Source organism: Schistocerca nitens, chromosome 6 (genome assembly GCF_023898315.1).
Source record: "Schistocerca nitens isolate TAMUIC-IGC-003100 chromosome 6, iqSchNite1.1, whole genome shotgun sequence".
In the NCBI taxonomy this organism is placed as follows: Eukaryota; Metazoa; Arthropoda; class Insecta; order Orthoptera; family Acrididae; genus Schistocerca; species Schistocerca nitens.
In genome coordinates, this window is record NC_064619.1 from 327,787,335 (window position 1) to 327,805,777 (window position 18,443).

General features: G+C 38.9%; 2 protein-coding genes across 2 annotated transcripts in view; both read left to right on the forward strand.

Moving 5' to 3' along the window:
* Window positions 1-6,078: 6,078 nt before the first annotated feature.
* Window positions 6,079-6,854, forward strand: LOC126262280 (mitochondrial inner membrane protease subunit 2). Its single transcript, XM_049958797.1, has one exon. It carries the CDS (start codon window positions 6,363-6,365, stop codon window positions 6,852-6,854), a length of 492 nt encoding a protein of 163 aa, XP_049814754.1. The 5' UTR covers window positions 6,079-6,362.
* A 74-nt stretch (window positions 6,855-6,928) lies between these two features.
* Window positions 6,929-18,443, forward strand: part of LOC126262279 (KICSTOR complex protein ITFG2-like) — a 51,219-nt gene continuing 39,704 nt past the window's right edge. Inside the window, exon 1 of the mRNA XM_049958796.1 lies at window positions 6,929-7,282. Within this exon, the coding sequence (XP_049814753.1) occupies window positions 6,929-7,282 (354 nt within the window). The remainder of the gene's footprint in view (window positions 7,283-18,443) is intronic.

Sequence of the window (18,443 nt, forward strand, 5' to 3'; positions counted from 1 at the left end):
AATCAAGATTGTCTGGAAAATTTCTTTTCCAGAATCCGTGGGCTTGGTGTCTTCTACAATTCCACACCTTTCGAGGTGAGAAACAGAATTCGTTTATTGATACTGACTGGAAGTGCAAGGGAAATACCATTGTATTCTGTTGCTTCGACATCAGAGGACAGGAATGAGAATTCTGCTTCTGAAAACTACCCGACACCAGATGATGAAACTGAGGAAGATATTTGACGTCACTACAGATGATGAAAACTTGCTCTTAGATTTCGAGCTCAGTGATTCAGTGTGGACCAGTGAAGACGTGAATGATGATGCTTTAAAATATCTAGCAGGGTATATAGCATTCAAGTGCAAAAACGTTGACAGTTCTTTGGAAAATACATCAAGGCAGTGTGTTGTTGATACAGAATTAAGTCTCAAGCAAGACTGGATTACTATTATTTCAAAAGGGGGCCTCATTTCTCCCTCTACTGACTGGTTTGCTAAAATACGTCAGTTAGAAATTATATTTCCTGCTTTTAATGAATCAAATATTTCTCGTTGTAGTAGAGTGTTGGCAACCTTAGCAGATCATATAAGTGCGAAATTTCCCGACCTTAATAGCAAAATAGTTCAATTATATGTCAGAACAAGAACTTTTATACGAATTAGGCATTTAAACAGGAAGCGCCAAAATTGATGCAATGAAACGGAATTCGGCAAGGAAGTATCGGCTCTGATCAGTGTCGCCTTCAGCATCTTCGACGTAGCTTCTGCATCGGCTTTGTAAGGTAAGTTTGAAGATTACTATCTTTTTATTCACAAAAACGTGTAAAAATAGGCAGTACCCAATTGTAAAACATTTACCGTTGTCAGATGCCTAAAACACGAGCAGAGCATGAATGGGGATGCGAACATCGGCCACTAGTTTTGCGTGGTGATATATCATCATTGCTACTAATACTTAACGCATTTCTTTCGGAAACCTTGTGTATAATATTAACATGAAGTGTGTTTAACCCTGTGAGCGAGAAACTTTACGTTATATGAGAAGAGATGTGAAAACAATTATTTTGCACTCTCCCGTATTCTACAAACGGAGACTGCTGCCGTCTGGCTGTCGGGTGACATAACAAGACGCTGACCAATGAGAGCGCGCTAAGCCAATCTGGCATACCTTTTTTATTCTATATTCCTTGAATCGAGCAAACCAGTTGTACACGAGTTTTTCCCATAGCTTCATCTTGGTAAGCTGTTTTCAACGTTAACATAGTTTCAGCAGCATTTCTACCGAGTAGAAAACAAAATTTCACAGCAGAATGTTGTTCACTTTAACTTGCCATCAGAAAAATTAAACAAGAAAAAGACCACTACCAAAAATAATCACTGCAAGTGGATAGAAAAAGCCAGGTCGACAACACAGGCGGCACTGTACTGACAATGAGTTGCGCTATAAACATTGTTAAAGTTGCTATTACTCGAAATACAGCTGTTGTAAAGCAATTCAATACCTCATAACTTATTTCTAAATGTAACTGAATTTTCGTCATTGTCTTCCCTTTCCATATGGCTTTTGTTGTATGAAATTCCTTTGTTAATTTTTAGTAGTTCAATGAATAATGCAGAATGGTCAGCGATTCTTAAATCTATGTAAAATTTATAAACAACTTCAAACACATACATTACTGGCCATTAAAATTGCTACACCACCAAGATGACGTGCTACAGACGCGAAATTTAACCGACAGGAAGAAGATGCTGTGATATGCAAATGATTAGCTTTTCAGAGCATTCACACAAGGTTGGCACTGCTGGCGATACCTACAACGTGCTGACATGAGGAAAGTTTCCAACCGATTTCTCATACACAAACAGCAGTTGACTGGCGTTGCCTGGTGAAACGTTGTTGTGATGCCTCGTGTAAGGAGGAGAAATGCGTACCATCACATTTCCGACTTTGATAAAGGTCGGATTGTAGACTATCGCGATTGCAGTTTATCATATCGCGACATTGCTGCTCAATTTGGTCGAGATCCAATAACTGCTGGCAGAATACGGAATTGATGGGTTCAGAAGTGTAATACGGAACGCCGTGCTGGATCCCAACGGCCTCGTATCACTAGCAGTCAAGATGACAGGCATCTGATGCGCATGGGTGTAACGGATCGTGCAGCCACGTCTCGATCACTGAGTCAACAGATGAGGATATTTGCAGCAGCATGGACTATCAGCTCGGAGACCATGGCTGCGGTTACCCTTGACGCTGCATCACAGACAGGAGCGCCTGCGATGGTGTACTCAATGACAAACCTGGGTGCACGAATCCATGTTCCGTTTACAGCGTCATGATGGTTACATCCGTGTTTGGCGACATCGTGGTGAACGCACATTGGAAGCGTGTATTCGTCATCGCCATACTGGCGTATCACCCAGCGTGATGGTATGGGGTGCCATTGGTTACACATCTCGGTCACCTCTTGTTCGCATTGACGGCACTTTGAACAATGGACGTTACATTTCAGATGTGTTATGGCCCGTGGCTCTACCCTTCATTCGATCCCTGCGAAACCCTACATTTCAGTGGGATAATGCACGACTGCATGTTGCCGGTCCTGTACGGGCCTTTCTGGATACAGAAAATGCTCGACTGCTGCCCTGGACAGCATGTTATCCAGATCTCTCTGGTCTGGTCAATGGTGACCGAGCAACTGGCTCGTCATAATATGCCAGTCACTACTCTTGCTGAACTGTGGTATTGTGTTGAAGCAGCATGGGCACCTGTACCTGTACACGCCATCCAAGCTCTGTTTGACTCAATGCCCAGGCGTATCAAGGCCGTTATTACGGCCAGAGGTGGTTGCTCTGGGTACTGATTTCTCAGGATCTATGCACCCAAATTGCGTGAAAATGTAATCACATGTCAGTTCTAGTGTAATATATTTGTCCAATGAATACCCGTTTATCATCTGCATTTCTTCTTGGTGTAGCAATGTTAATGGCCAGTTGTGTAATTTGTTAGTATATTATCAATACAGGTGCGTTAACTCTAGTGGGCTGCATGAAGTTTATTTTGAAGCCGAATTTTTTGTTAAGTCAGTGAATTTGGGCACATCATTGCTTTCAACTATGATATTGATATTGAAGTCAGCAGCTATTACTATCTTTTTCCTTTTTTATTTACTGAGATTTTCAAGCAGGCAATGAAATTTCACCAGAAAATCTTCAATTGCAGCTTTCTCTGGTACTCTATGAATAGAAACTACTTTGACATTTAGGTCCCTTAACTCGATACAACAACTTTCAAATATACACTCTTCATTCAAATGACTAAAATCGTTTCTTATTTCATATTTTATATTAGAATGAGTAAGCATGCACAAGCCTCATTGTGATTTCTCTCATCTACAAAAGTTGTTGGCTACTTCGAAATTTTCAATTTTATGAAGCATTTTAATATCATCAAATGTAAGGCAAATGTCATTGAGGCAAATAGCTTTGATATTTTTATATTCAGACAGAACAGTTTTTAATTCTTCTACTTTATGACTTTTGCTTGAAAAGTCAGCACTTAGACCATTTATATTCAAGTGCGTTATGTAGGGACATTGTTTCCTAATTATGGTCTTAAGCATATTCTTTGTTCGGTACCATTTTGGGCTTGCCATTTTCGTCACCAAACACTGTTTCTCAACCCCATCATTTCTTATAAGTTTCCTCTAATTTTCAGAATTTTACATCTGTCAGCGAATATTTTACTAAGAATTTTGGACCCTGACCTGTTTAAATGAAGACCATATCTACCCAAATATTTATTGCTTAAGAACTTATTCGGATTTATGAACACAGCTTCTACATCCTTACAGTTTTCGTTTAAATCACAGTTTATTCTCTCTATACATCGATCAGTGACTGATCTTCTGTAGATAATACCACTCACCACGACTATAGTTGATTTGTAGAGGTTAGTGGGTGGCAGGGGCGTGTCATTCTAAACTAAAGGCTACACTCACATTTTTTTAAATGTGAAGGGGACCGCCTCCACACCTACATCTGCATGGTGATAATTCAAAGATCTGCTGTCACCTCTGCTTCGGTTAGCATCTAGAAAGAAGTCTGCTGAAAATGGAACAAAAGTCCTTTTAATTTTCGCCTAGTTTGTTAACTTTCAGAGAAGCGTCATGAGTGGTGAATTTTGAGTAAAACCTACATTTCTCTTGTTGTCATGTTAAAATTTGCTTCTTTTGTCAAAATACAGCCGAGTTTACGAAGTGTCACCTCACTAACAGTTGCTAGAGAATTCTAAAACAGTGGTTTATTAAGTGAGGAAAAGTAAGTTCAATAGATTCACTGTGAAAAAGCTCATCCTCAGTACAAAAATAAACGTGTAATGTCCTTAGTCATGTTGTTCCCAAATTCACAACATTTCTCTAACGATGGCCTTTAGAAATTACTTTCTTTCATCAAAAAATCTGTAGTTAGTGGAATACCACAGTAGATAATGAAATTTTGTGTAATAGTCATGTGGCAAAATACCCTCCTCTTAGTGTGCTATCATTTGCCAAAATCTCATGTCGACATATCCAACAGTTTATGAAATGAGGAATGTTGTGGATATTTCATTCTGGCTTAATAGCTGGCACACGCAATCAAAAATGAGTGTGCTACATCAGATCAATTTTCTCGAGGTTGGTGACACAAAGAAACCTCCACCCAAGTCTAAAGAAAAATTCATTATGTTAGCTAAAGTTAATAAGCAGCAACATATTGTGTAATATGCACCAAGCGCAAAATCATAGAGACCCTATTTTTCAGTGCAAACTTTTGCGAATTGCATGCAATGTCTTCCTCAATTGCAAATATCTCAAATATGAGATAATGGGCACGTCTCCATGAAACTGATACATAAAGCTGTAAGTAATGCAAAAACGCAGTTTTTTTACCAATTATTTTCTGTAAACTCGTTTGAGAAAGATTGAAGGGTTGATTCTGTCATCGCCGCGTGTAGCCGATCGGCCGAAAACGGGCAAATAATCTTGGCCTCACCTTCCGAACAAATGGATAATCTCGCCCAGCGCTTTGGACGAAAATTGGTCACTGCACATCGGCCACCGTATCCTGAGCAGACTCTACATACAGTATGTGACGTATGTGACCCGAGATGCCGCTCCACATTGTCAGTATTGGATCTTGAGCAAAATAGTTCGACTACTAGTGCCCTAAGGTGTCGCTTCTATGGAGACTGCTGACCTAGGATTAGACAAATACAACGTCTGCAACAGTAGTTTATAAGCGTTATTTTTACATGATATCCATGCATGACACAAGAAGAAGCCATATTAAAGGCGTACGAACTCCTACACTGACTACAAAAACAATTGTTGAGTAAGCAGCAGGTGGGTAGCAGAAATGAGATTTTGCACTGTTGAATTATTTATTTTTTAGCTCATTTCATAATACCGCACAGGTTGTACAGGTGTTATTTGACATACAGAAAGGGCGTAACACAGATTACTAGCAAACAAATAAATATATGCAGTTTATTACAATAATTTAGCTGATTACATTTAAAGGAAAACTTTTAAGTATTTGGAAATTAATGAACAGAATAAAAACAATGGTTTGCCTTAAATATCTGACATATGTAGGCCATTATAGTCGCGATCGGAGTTGTTGACGCGTGAAAACAACGTGAGAATCTCAAAGGTGAGAACCTAGAAAAAAGTGTTGTTGGGCGTAGTCAGCTGACAACAAACCCCTCCAGTAGATATTGAAATATAGCAATACACCGTTGGAGGATACACAAACACTTATAGGTTATCAAGCTATTGTGACGTAGTACTAAACAGACAAAGCTGATGGACGGGACAGCTGCAATTAACTTCCAAGAAGTTCTTTTACGAACATCTCTACAAAATTCTTCAAAAATGTTATTGGTGTTGTTGGTTGTGCGTCTAGGACAAAATTGTTTGATACAGTGAAAAATAAACACTAGTTCTGATCATTGTTTCAATGGTGTGGTTCATCTTTCGAATTCAATTCGCAAATTTTTTTGCAGCAGAGAAGTTTTGTGTGGTTCTCCTAGTTCGTGGGAATTTAAGTGGGGCAATGTTACCAGTGCATGGTGGATAATGTGGGGATTCAAAATGGCCATGTAAACATTAGCTGACTAGCTGTGATAAATGTGATGGTCACAAGTGTTAACTTAAGTGACGTCATTAAACAAATTTATGGAAAAATGGGTTTCAGCTGAAGGCTCTAATTTTTTGCAGACCGTTTTTTGAAAGATTTTGAATTTTTATTTTCTCTGTGATTTATGCCATCCTACAAGTAGTACCATATTATTTCATTCTAGGTTATTTTTTATTTTGCTGCCGTTGTAAACATCTCATATGAAACTACGTTTGATCTTGCGATCTGTTTTATTCGGAATTCCTGTTGGAATTACACTTTTCGACTCGGTGGGTTATGTTGCAAGAGTCGAAGGAATTTCGATGCAGCCTTCATTAAACCCTAATTGTGATGAAGTGGACTATGTTTTCCTCAATAGGTGGGCAGTTAGAACCTATAATATTGCCAGAGGCGAAATTATTTCACTAATTTCGCCCAAGGATCCAGATCAGAAGATAATTAAAAGGGTTGTTGGTATTGAAGGTGACGTGATTAAGACGTTAGGGTATAAGAAACCTTACGTTACGATCCCCGAAGGACATTGTTGGGTAGAGGGTGATCATACAGGTCATTCTTTGGATTCAAATTCCTTTGGTCCCATATCAGTAGGATTAGTAACAGCGAAGGCATCTCACATAGTCTGGCCACCACATCGTTGGCAGAATCTGAAGCATGACATTCCTGAGGGACGAAAGCCACTAGGACTAAAGTAATACGCTTTCAAACAATAATTTTGTGCGGCCACTAGCGTCAGTTACAGTAGAGAGAAGTCAACCCTAGTAGTAACATGAGAGCTGTTTGCTTTGTTAATCGCTTAGAATTTGAGTTATCTGGTAACGTTTTTCCAAATGCTATGACACTGGGAGATGTTGATAATGATGGCCATCATGAACTAATTCTTGGAAGCACTGACGGTAATTTATCAATTTTTAAAGCAGAAAAGAAATGGCAGACAATTAACGGTTTGGGTATGATAACTGCAGTTTGTGTTGGTGACCTTTTCAACTGCGGAAAAAATGCTTTGGTATTAGTGTGTGGTGATGGATGGTGTCAAATATTTTTTGCTGGTCTTACAAAGAGTGATGGAACCATTCGCAAACTGGCGTTAGTACACGTTCAAAGAATACCAGCAAATACTAAGGTTTGTATTTATTTGATTACTAGATGTGTGGTGCAGACTAACACAGTTTAGAAAAAGAACTGCTGACTGAACCATTGCAATCATTTAGATGATTCAGCATAGTAGTAGTAATTAAGAAATTTGACTTTTAACATGTAAAACTTTTTGGCAAAGAAAATAAATGTAAGTGACAGTTCTGAAATATTTTATTCATAAGTAGCATCCATAATAAAATACAGTAAATAAATGAGGGAATAAGATTTTTTAAACTGACTGAAATGAAATGTGTCGGAATCATATTCTTGACAGCTCTTGTTACAGAATTCAAGGCTAAAGTGCGTTTACAGTGTACCTGGCTCTTATGGTAGGATTGTTTGCATTTTGGGCACATTGTCGGGGGGGGGGGGCAATAATAATAAATAATACTGTGGATAGTCACAAGTCTGCACTTCTGAGAATTCTGGTATTGCAGTGTTGCATAACAAAATTCTGTTAGCCCATCTTGGTGAGATATTTCTCTGACCTGAAATATTAAAATAATGACTGAGGGAAGTAGCAAACACTCAGCTGCTCTCCATAAGCAGTAAGGATATTTTCAAATAAAAGTGATCTGCATTAAAGTGAATTTGCTCTTGCAAGAAATGGTTATGCAACTCACTTGGTGTAACCTGCCAATAAATAACTTGGATAGGCTGGGGTTGTTGGGTTTCATGTTACTACTGGAACCTCAAATTAAAGTGGTGTAGGAGAGCTATGACACCAAGAAAATAAAAGCTGTAGGTGTTTCTTTGTCAAAATATGTACTTTGCTTACCATTGTGAACTGCGTAGAAGTAGTCTTGTGTGATGCAGCTTCTGTGTGCCCCATTGGATGCTCCTCGTGTTCCTTTTATTGCATATTTTTACTCTTTGTTGTGTGCTGGGGCAGTGCACCTAAGGTAAATAAAGCATCTGTTTAGCTTTATGAATATTGCATGAAGCTGATAATGAAACATCTCACAGAAGAGTTAAAGCAGCTCAGAATTATTACTCACTACCCAGTACATTTACTACTCAGTGAATTTTCTTGCTGCCAGTACAGATCAGTTTCAACTGAACTTTTATCTACACAGTCACAATAAAATACAATAACCATATATAATTTTCATGTAGATTTTGTGCCTCCTTGTCCACATTTCAAAGTGGAGCAATGTAGTATTGTGCTAAGGTGTTTAACAAGCTCCATCTAACATAAAGAAACTGGTAGTCGTATCTAGTTAAAAAAATAAAAATAAAATACATTAGCCACTGTTTTTAAAAAATTATCTGAAGATTTACATTCAGTGTTTGCATGCTTTGTTTGGAATACTATTACAAAAGTCAAACTGAAAAGTACTTTAAAGAGTTCTGCCCAGTTATGAGTTAATATTCTGTCATAGGCCTCTTAAAAATATTGAAAACTGTAAGGAGTGAAATGGGTATGCTTTTGAAGGGAGATTGCCTATTTCTAGTTTTATAGATGGGTGGTATTAAGATATATTCAATTCATTCACAAAGTGAGTCATAGGCAAACGAGACTGAAAGAGCTATAGAAAGAGGTTTAAGAGAGAGTTAAATTTTGCAACAAACTGGCTGCTTTATGAATATCTTCCCTGTGTTGTTTCTTAGTTTCACTCTAAACATAGTGAAGAAGCCATTATTTTTGTTTTTTAATACAAATCTTTTCTCCTGTGATCCCTAGCTGACACCAGTAGATTTGCATTGTTAATATTTGACCACCATGGTCAATAAACATTGTTTATTGGTTTTATGTCTAAATCACTGAAGATGCAGAGAGAAGCAGACACTGAAGATTGTTAAATGTAAAAACAAATTGTGGTGGCTGTTGCACTTTGCCTTGCATTTGCCTTGGAGAATTTTACTGTGACAAATAATTCAAAACTGGACGTCAGAAGCACTAGGTGTCCTTAGCTAGAACTGTCTGACAGTAAATCAGCATTAAAGTTTTCGTAAACAGTGTTTGTCCATTTAAGTTTGCCTCTAGCTGCTTTATAACATTCAAGATTTTCTTGTCATTTTTGCCTTTACAACAAACTAGTATTGTGACATAGTATTCAAAGAGTTGTTCAGCATAATATTCATTAACCTGTATTCTGTGGTACTTAAGTCCATTTTTTTCCGCCCCACTTTTTTTCTTACTGGTTCTACAGTAGAGATAACACATTCCAACCTGGAATTTCCATTGTTTGATTCTATAGTAGTGCAATATGACCTTGAACCCTTCAAGATGAATCTGTTCCATACCAGTGATTTCCATGCAGAGTTCTGATATGGACAACAAATCTACTAACATTCCATCTACTCTGTCAGTTTACTATATGGATGCAAGTAGTTTATACTATTTATTAATGAGACTATGATGCTTGAAGAAAGGCAGTAAATGCATTTTCTTTAATATCTGAGGCTTTGTTGAAGCTGTAAGTTGTTGTTTCGCTAGCAGCTGTTGTTTCGCTAGCAGCTGTTTCAACAGTAACCACACTTACTCTGCAGCTCTGCCCTGTACATGAATTTACCCTAACTAGAGACCAAGTAGACCAATTGCAATCCACTGGGATAGGATGGATACTGCTTCTGGCAATTAGCCGTGCAAGTCAATTAGCCCCTTAGCAGAAGTATTCAGGTACAAACCATACAATGTTTGATATGATTAAGTGAGAAATGGTGCATCAGTTACATGTGTATGTGGATGTTCCTCTCCCATGAGCAGTTTCCCAAGCTCTGCATTAAAATGTTCCACAGAATGCTTGGAGGGCCTATTGTACAGTGAAGAGGATGACACGGTCTTTGCACAAGTATTCGGAACATTCTCAACAACGTGCCTGTATCACCCTCAGTTGCAGACCTGTAACTAATGGTATTGTCCAAACTGATGCCAGAACTCCCTGCTATTATCGCATGAACTTCTTTCCCAAGAGCTTTTCCCAAATAGCTGAAATCATAGGTGACATTGCTGAGCCATGTATTTAGCTTAAAACCACTGCTTACCTGGTAATCACACCTCTAAGAGTTCCATAGCTTTCAGCTGTATACTCATAGTTAAGCGCTAATACGCTGTACAAAATATGTTTCTATGATTTGCTTTCTTGTGGGGTTTATGGACCTCAATGAATTACACCATATTTATGGACCTCAGTGAATTAAACCATAATTGTTAGAATGCAGAGAATTTTTAGTTCTTCATGGGTGCAGTAACTAAGTTAAGACATGGCCACAGTTGTGCTGTATTTTTATGGCTTCAGAAATTTTCTAGTAGTCTACTGAATGAATGATGGAATTACAAAGTAGTCATTTAGTTGTGGAGTATTGTAAAAGACTTAAAAGTAACCAATGGTTTCTTAAGAGATCTATTATTTGAGTCCATTTAGATGCAAAAACCCAGTCAGCTGGTCAGTAGCAGTTTCGTATAATAAAAATTTCATTTGCTGTAAGGCATGCTTCAGCAGCACACAAAAATAAATTGATGAGATGTTTGTTAAGTGCTTTGCTTTGGAGACAACTGGGATTTGGAGGTGCTGAAATATGGTGAATCCTATTTTGTTGTGTATCTATTAACTATAGTCAATTTTGTTGGATTTCATTGTATTTGGAACGATTAATTCTGAGATAGCATATTATTATGTTTGACTGTGAAGTCGATTTTTTCTGTACACTGGAAATTTTGAAATTAGGGTTGAAATTTATTTTTAATATTAAGTGCTAATAGATATTGTTGCAATATACAGAGCTCAGAGGCAAATGGAAAACTTATTTTCACTGCGAGAAAAAAAGTTTTAGTGAAGCATATAATGATACAAAGTTTTGTCTCCACTCTTTCTGTGCTACTGCAAGGAAGCACATTTCATCAGACATTCATAAATTATCATGGGTTTTTGTTGTCGTGGTTTCATAAGATGTGTTGAGCATTGGACAAGTGACTGCTTAAATGTGTCTTTGTGGTCTGTAAATACCCTAACCTTGTCTTTGTGGTCCCTACAGGCACAATATGTAATGTGGGGTCAGTACTATATCCCTAAAGTTGTGACTTTATATTGTTTTTTTGCGTAACTTTGTAAGTAGGCTTTAGCAGAATTATTGGCATCTTTCTTAAAGTGTCTGCCAGTTCAGGCTTTTCACCATTTCCGTGACACTTTATTGAGTCAGACAATCCTGTCACTATTTGTGGTTTTCTCCTTTGCATATCTTCAATATACTGTGTTAGATCTTCTTGGTGTGGGTCCCACATATGTAAACAGTATTCTAGAATGGGTCTCTCTACTTCATAGACTGCTTGAATTTCCAATCAGTGACCTGGTTTGCCACTTGTTTACTTATGACTATGCGTATGTGAACATTCCACTTCCTATCCAAACAAAATTTTATGTATAGCTGATGAAGGACTTAGTTCAATAACTTTTATTATGTAGCAGTCTTCCTTTTAGTATGCCTATATGCCACTCAACACCACCTCTATGCTGTGAGTGCAACTTATCTTTTTGATATTCTTGTTAGTTCCTCACAGATTACATTTGATTCTCCATGTGATGATATTTTTGTTAATCAGTATTGGAATAATGCTTTTTGGAAGTCAGAAAATCTGCATCCATTAGATTGCTTTGATAAATGGCACTCAGGATGCCACATTTGAGAAGTGTGAGATGTTTTCACAGTGGCATGGAAGATGATAATCTGTTTGGGCTACCTCTTTACATTTGAGCTCACAGTATTCCTTAAAGTTTTATGACAAATTGATGTCATTGGTGTTGGGAATACTTTTTGTAAGAGTTCTACTACTCTTTGTGTTATGAGTGTGACCTGCACTTTTTTCCAATTATTGAACACTTTCTTTTTGTGCTGTGAATGTGCAGTATGTTATGGTTAAAAGAAGATCAAATTCGGCCATGAATTCTGTATAGAAGATGATAGGGGCTCCATTGGGCATTCATTTGCACAATTTTTCACTCCTTTTTGCAAAGATGTATCTGTGACTTAAAATCTTTTTCTCATCAAGATGCATTCCTGGATACCTGCAATTTAAAAGTTATGTTTCTGGTTGCAGATAGTGAAAAATATTGAAGGAGATACTTAATCTCGGATAACTAAAACTGAATAAAAATTATATTTCATGTCTACCATTCGTCAAGGTCATATCTCTGTAAAACTGTTCATTTATGCTCAATCAGTGTTAAGAAATCAAAAGAGTGCAGAATTTTGGGAAACAATACTGGGTAATAGACCATTATGATCAGCAGTTTCGTATGAATCATGAATGAGATATTGTTTGTCAAAAAGCCAAACATTTGCTTGAAACATATGTTAACACATGTAGTACTTATGGAGTCATACTTTGCAAAATAGAACTTCATGTGTTATACATTCTACCCTTACCTGGCAACGAAGTGTAAATGTGAAGTTTCAGTGAACTGATTAAATACTAGTGGAACAGAACAGTTTACATATTGGATGAGGATAACATGTGGATGTGCTACATCACCTTCTGTGCATCCACACTGCAGTAGTGGTGTCAAAAGCCACAATTATCACTTTCTTTCAGATCTTTGCCATGAGCTGTTCCATTCTATTGTGTATTGATCTCTTCATTGCAAAAGACAGGCCTGACCTCTGTGAGGATATCCTTTTTGAAACTATGAGGTAATGGCAGCAACAATAATTATCAAAGTACAAACAGCAACTAGAATAAGTAGAAAGATTTACTTGGCAGTAAACTAGATAAATATGCACCAAGGAGGAACATGAAACATTTTGCCCTGGGTAGGAAGTGTGTAGAGGAACTGTGGCTCACATTTGGGAAAGTATTTGATGTGGAGTGCTGGAAAAATACAGTTCATGATATCCACCTCCGTAGCGCAAAGGTAGTGTTACCGCCTACCACGGAAGGGGGCTCGGGTTCGATTCCCGGCAGGGGATGGGGTATTGAGTGCCCTTCATCATCATTGACACGCAAGTCGCTGAAGTGGTGTAAACTATAAAGACTTGAAATACAGCGGCTGAAACCTGAAGGGGATATCCCCGCCAATAAATGTCATACGATCATTTCATTTCGCAGTTCATGATGTGAGGATATAAGAATAACAGACAGAGTTGATGACCACTGCATTTTTAACAAACATATAAATAAATAAAATGAAGTATAGAGCTGTAGGTAGATATACTAAATAAAAATGTTGGGTATCAAAGGGGCAATGTGTGAAGCTATCAAGGACTTCCATAGCAGAATCTTATTTAAAGACCTTTCTCAAAAAATTCCATTTTCAAGTATTCCATCACAAAGGAGGAAGATGTAAAAGTAACACCCCCCCCCCTTCCATTTTAATTTTTAACTCGTTGCAAAAATAAGTGATACAGGAATTATTAGTGTCTGTGTTGTTTAGAAGCATCTAACAGATGAATAAACAAATTAATGAAGTTTCCCAGAACTCAGTAAGACCCTGTCAGATTCTTTACAGAAACTGTATCTATGATAGGCCTTCTTTTAACCATAATATACCATGGACCCACTGAACAAGAAAATTTGCACAGTGCTTACAAGAAAGTGCAGGTCACACCTATCCACAAGAAGGGCAGCAGAAGTGATCCTCAAAACTACTGCCCATAAAGCCAGATACACACCAGGGAAGTACAAGGTGCTATCCAAAATTTTCGGGACTGGTGCTGCCATCTGTTGAAAATCTTACCTTCGGACTAATGGTCACCATCACCCTTGAGGTAGTTCCCATCAGTCCTGTTCTCTGAGGATGTTTATCACCACCAGCAATGCTTCTTGAATCCTCTCTAGAATGTCGGACTGATGTTTTACGTTTTGAGAATAGCACGAAGTCACAAGGAGCCAAATCTGGCAAGTACGGTGGGTGGGGTATAACCGTCATGTTGTTTTTTGCCAAAAAGGTCCTGGTGAGCAAGGGCGTGTGACAGGGCGTGTTGTCATGATGCAGCTGGCGTGTTGTCATGATGCAGCTGGCGTGTTGTCATGATGCAGCAGCCAGTTCCCTTGACACCAAAGTTTGGGCTGTCATCACCGCACGTTTTCAAGGAGCCGTCGCAAAATGTCGCAGTAGCAGTTCACTTGGTATCAAAGAAAATGATGATCGTGCTCTTCACTTTGCTCTTCACCTGTCTCGCTTTTTTGGGTCTTGGAGAGCCCAGGCTCTTCCACAGGGATGATTGTTGCTTTGTCTCTGGGTCATAACCGTAAATCCAGCTCTCGTCGCCAGTGATAACCTGTGATAAGAAGGTTGGATCATCAGATGTGGTCTGACGAAGGTCCATGCACACTTCAACATGCTGTGCCTTCTCATCGGCAGTCGAGATCCTTGGTACAAATTTTGCGGTGACATGATGCAAGCCCAATCCATCAGTCAACATTCGTTGACATGTCCCATAACCAATACTCACTTCATCACCGAGCGAGGTGGCGCAGTGGTAGCACACTGGACTCGCATTCGGGAGGACGACAGTTCAATCCCGCGTCCGGCCATCCCGATTTAGGTTTTCCGTGATTTCCCTAAATTGCACCAGGCAAATGCTGGGATGGTTCCTTTGAAAGGGCACGGCCGAATTCCTTCCCTAATCCGATGAGACCGATGACCTCGCTGTTTGGTCTCTTTCCCCAAACAACAACCCCCCCCCCCCCCCCCCACTCACTTCATCCGCAAGGTCTTGAATAGTTCGACATCGATCAACATAAACCAATTGTTGGAGTTTGGCAACAATGTCTGGCGTTGTGTGGCTAATGGGCCATCCAGTGTGAGCATCATCTTTGACGACTGTACGGCCGGCCCTGAACTGAGCATGCCACTCAAACACATGTGTACGGCTCATGCTCTGTCCCCCAAACACTTGTTGAATCATAGCAAGGCTCTCCGTAGCACTTTTCCCAAGATTCACACAGAATTTGATAAACATGCGCTGTTCCTGTTCGCGGATCCATCGTAAAATCGCCACTCACCAAACACAGAGTATTACGGAAATCACTGTGGACATGCAACGTGTCCTTCCAGCTGAATGCCACTCTGCACCCTGACTCATCAGATATACAGCTCTTGCCACGTAGCGATGCAAAGATTACTTTCCAGATGGCAGCACCAGTCCCAAAAATTTTGGAGTCCACCTCATATGTTGTGAACCATACTGTTCATGCCGCACATTAATAATGTGGCATATGAGGTTAATTAGCAATCTCAGACTTTTTGCAAATGATGCAGTTATCTATAATGAAGTACTGTTTGAGAAAAGCTGTACAAATATTTAGTCATCTCTTGATAAGATTTCAATGTGGTGCATGGATTGTCAACTTACTTTATAAGTTCAGAAATATAAAACTGTTCACAGATAAGATCAGTGAATTCGTACAAATACTTGGATGTAATAATTTATGAGGACATGGAGTGGAATGATCATACAGGCTAAGTTGTATGTAAAGTATACAGCAGACTGCTTCATTGATAGGATGCTCAGAAAATAAAATTATTTTACAAAGAAGTTTGCTTACAAAACGGTTGTGTGACCCATCCTGGATTATTGCTCAAATTTATGGGACCTGTACCAAATAGAAATGATGGGGGCCATTGAATGCATACAGAAATAGGAGGGGGGGGGGGGGGGGAGCGCAGCATGAATGGTCACAAATTTGATCTACAGGATAGGGTCACAGAAATTTTGAGGAACCTGATCTCGAAGACACTTGAAAAAGCCACTTAAAAAATTTCAAGAACTGATTTAAAGTGAGGAATCTGAGAATACACTACAGACCCCTATATACTGCTGTTACAGGGACTGCGAAGACAACGTTAGCCTAATTATGTTGTGCTACGAGGCACATAAGCAGTTGTTGAACTCACACACTACATACAAATTCATTCATTCAGTTATTGTGTTCCACAAGAAACTGGGCCCTTCATGCCTGTGGAAAAGTAAAGTTATACATTGACAAGCTGAAGCAACTGCTGCTGGGTAATGATGTAAAGTATACTAGCAACAAATTATGGTTAGTGCTAATCTACTCAAATTGATAATGATACTTGCTTCTAGAGTACTGTGTGGAAGTATGTGAAAAGAAAAAGTTACTTTGGGGAGGGGGAAAAAAGAAAAAGAAACTAACACTATTCCTCCTACCTTATTACTGGGCTGCTGTTTTTATTTAATACTTCAAACAAAGCATTTGTGTAACTTTATACAGACCATCATCAGCTGTGGGTGTACTGGCATAGTCACAATCTGTCTTAATACAAGTATTAGAATTACTCACAATTTACATTATTGGGTTGAAGTATTCAGGGTAGGGATGTTCAGTCTCCATCCAGATCTCCACCAGCAACCTTTGATAGACTTTTGCACCAGAATATTGGACAAGAGTATTGAAATGCCTCAAAAACAATGCATCACCATGTCTGACGAGTTGTAGGAAACCAATTGCCATTCAAAACAATATCCAGTCATCTCAATGGATAAATACAGGTACTGTATGATTTTATAGGGAATATCATAACTTTCTTCCTGCCAAATAGTGGGAAGTTCAGGTAATGATGATGGAGCTGGATAGTGATCACACATTCTTCACTCCAAAGTTGACCACAATGGCTGAATAATATTGACATGTAGAGACTGTGGTGCCCAGAAGAAATGGGAAAGTTCATCCTTGTGCTCAAAAAACCAGTTCTGGATTGTATGAGCTCTGTTAACAGGGACCCTGTCGTCATGGAATGGAGAATCGCCATTGGTGAACAAGTATTGTACCATGAGGTGGACCTGGTCAGCCAAAATAGGCACACAGTATTCCTTAATCATAATCTGATCTTGCAGAGCAACCATGGAGCCCATGGAATACGATGATATGGCTGCCCAAATTCACACCGAATCCTCGCCATGTTTCATTCTTTGGATGTAAATTTGGTCAGAATTTGGAAACGGTGTGGAACAAGACTCATCTGACCAAATAACTTTCTTCCATTGCTCCATAGTCCAGGTTTCACGACTCAAACACCACATTTTTCTGTTACTGGCATTCATGTCTCTGATGAGTTGTTTTGGAATTCCTGTTCACCTTGCAGTTTCCTACTTATGGTGCTGACAGAGCTTGCAAGTGTAACATTCAGTTCTGCAATGGCTTTTGCAGCTGCTGTTCTCCAATTTTTTGTCACAATCCTCTTAAATGACAGTGGATCACTCAACAAACACTTTTTTTTTTGTGTTCTAATTTACCAGGTGATGTTTTTCCACTTTCTTTGTTTGCTGTATAAATCCTCGATACAGCACCTATTGAAACACCAAACACTTTGGCTACCTTGTTTGTGAAAGCACCTACCATACGAGCACCAACAATTTGCACATGTTTCGATTCACTTAGCCCTGAAATAGTGCACTCACGATTACACAGGACACTGTTCAGACCAAGACTGGCATTTGAAACATATTGAAGACATTGCATATGTGCTATCCATGGTCAAATACAGCAACACAAGCTGCCGGCTTGGCTAGCATTTATGTTTAACTGTGCATTTCTCATGCTGTTTGCATATTTTTGTCCAGCTGCAAAACTCTGTTCTGAAACCTAGAGAGGAATGCGTAGTATAGATGAAAATTATTTCTACTTCTAGTATTTTGATCATGGATTGCTGAGTTCATCCTAAATTTGCTCTTGTTATTAACCCCAAATGTTGTTGTTGTGGTCTTCAGTCCTGAGACTGGTTTGATGCAGCTCTCCATGCTACTCTATCCTGTGCAAGCTCCTTCATCTCCCAGTACCTACTGCAACCTACATCCTTCTGAATCTGCTTAGTGTATTCATCTCTTGGTCTCCCTCTATGATTTTTACCCTCCACACTGCCCTCCAATGCTAAATTTGTGATCCCTTGATGCCTCAGGACATGTCCTACCAACCGATCCCTTCTTCTAGTCAAGTTGTGCCACAAACTTCTCTTCTCCCCAATCCTATTCAACACCACCTCATTAGGTATGTGATCTACCCATCTAATCTTCAGCATTCTTCTGTAGCACCACATTTCGAAAGCTTCTATTCTCTTCTTGTCCAAACTATTTATCATCCATGTTTCACTTCCATACATGGCTACACTCCATACAAATACTTTCAGAAACGACTTCCTGACACTTAACTCTATACTCGATGTTAACAAATTTCTCTTCTTCAGAAA

Excerpts from the sequence above, each read along its gene's own strand:
- LOC126262280 (XM_049958797.1), top strand. The coding sequence starts at position 6,363 with ATGAAACTACGTTTGATCTTGCGATCTGTTTTATTCGGAATTCCTGTT.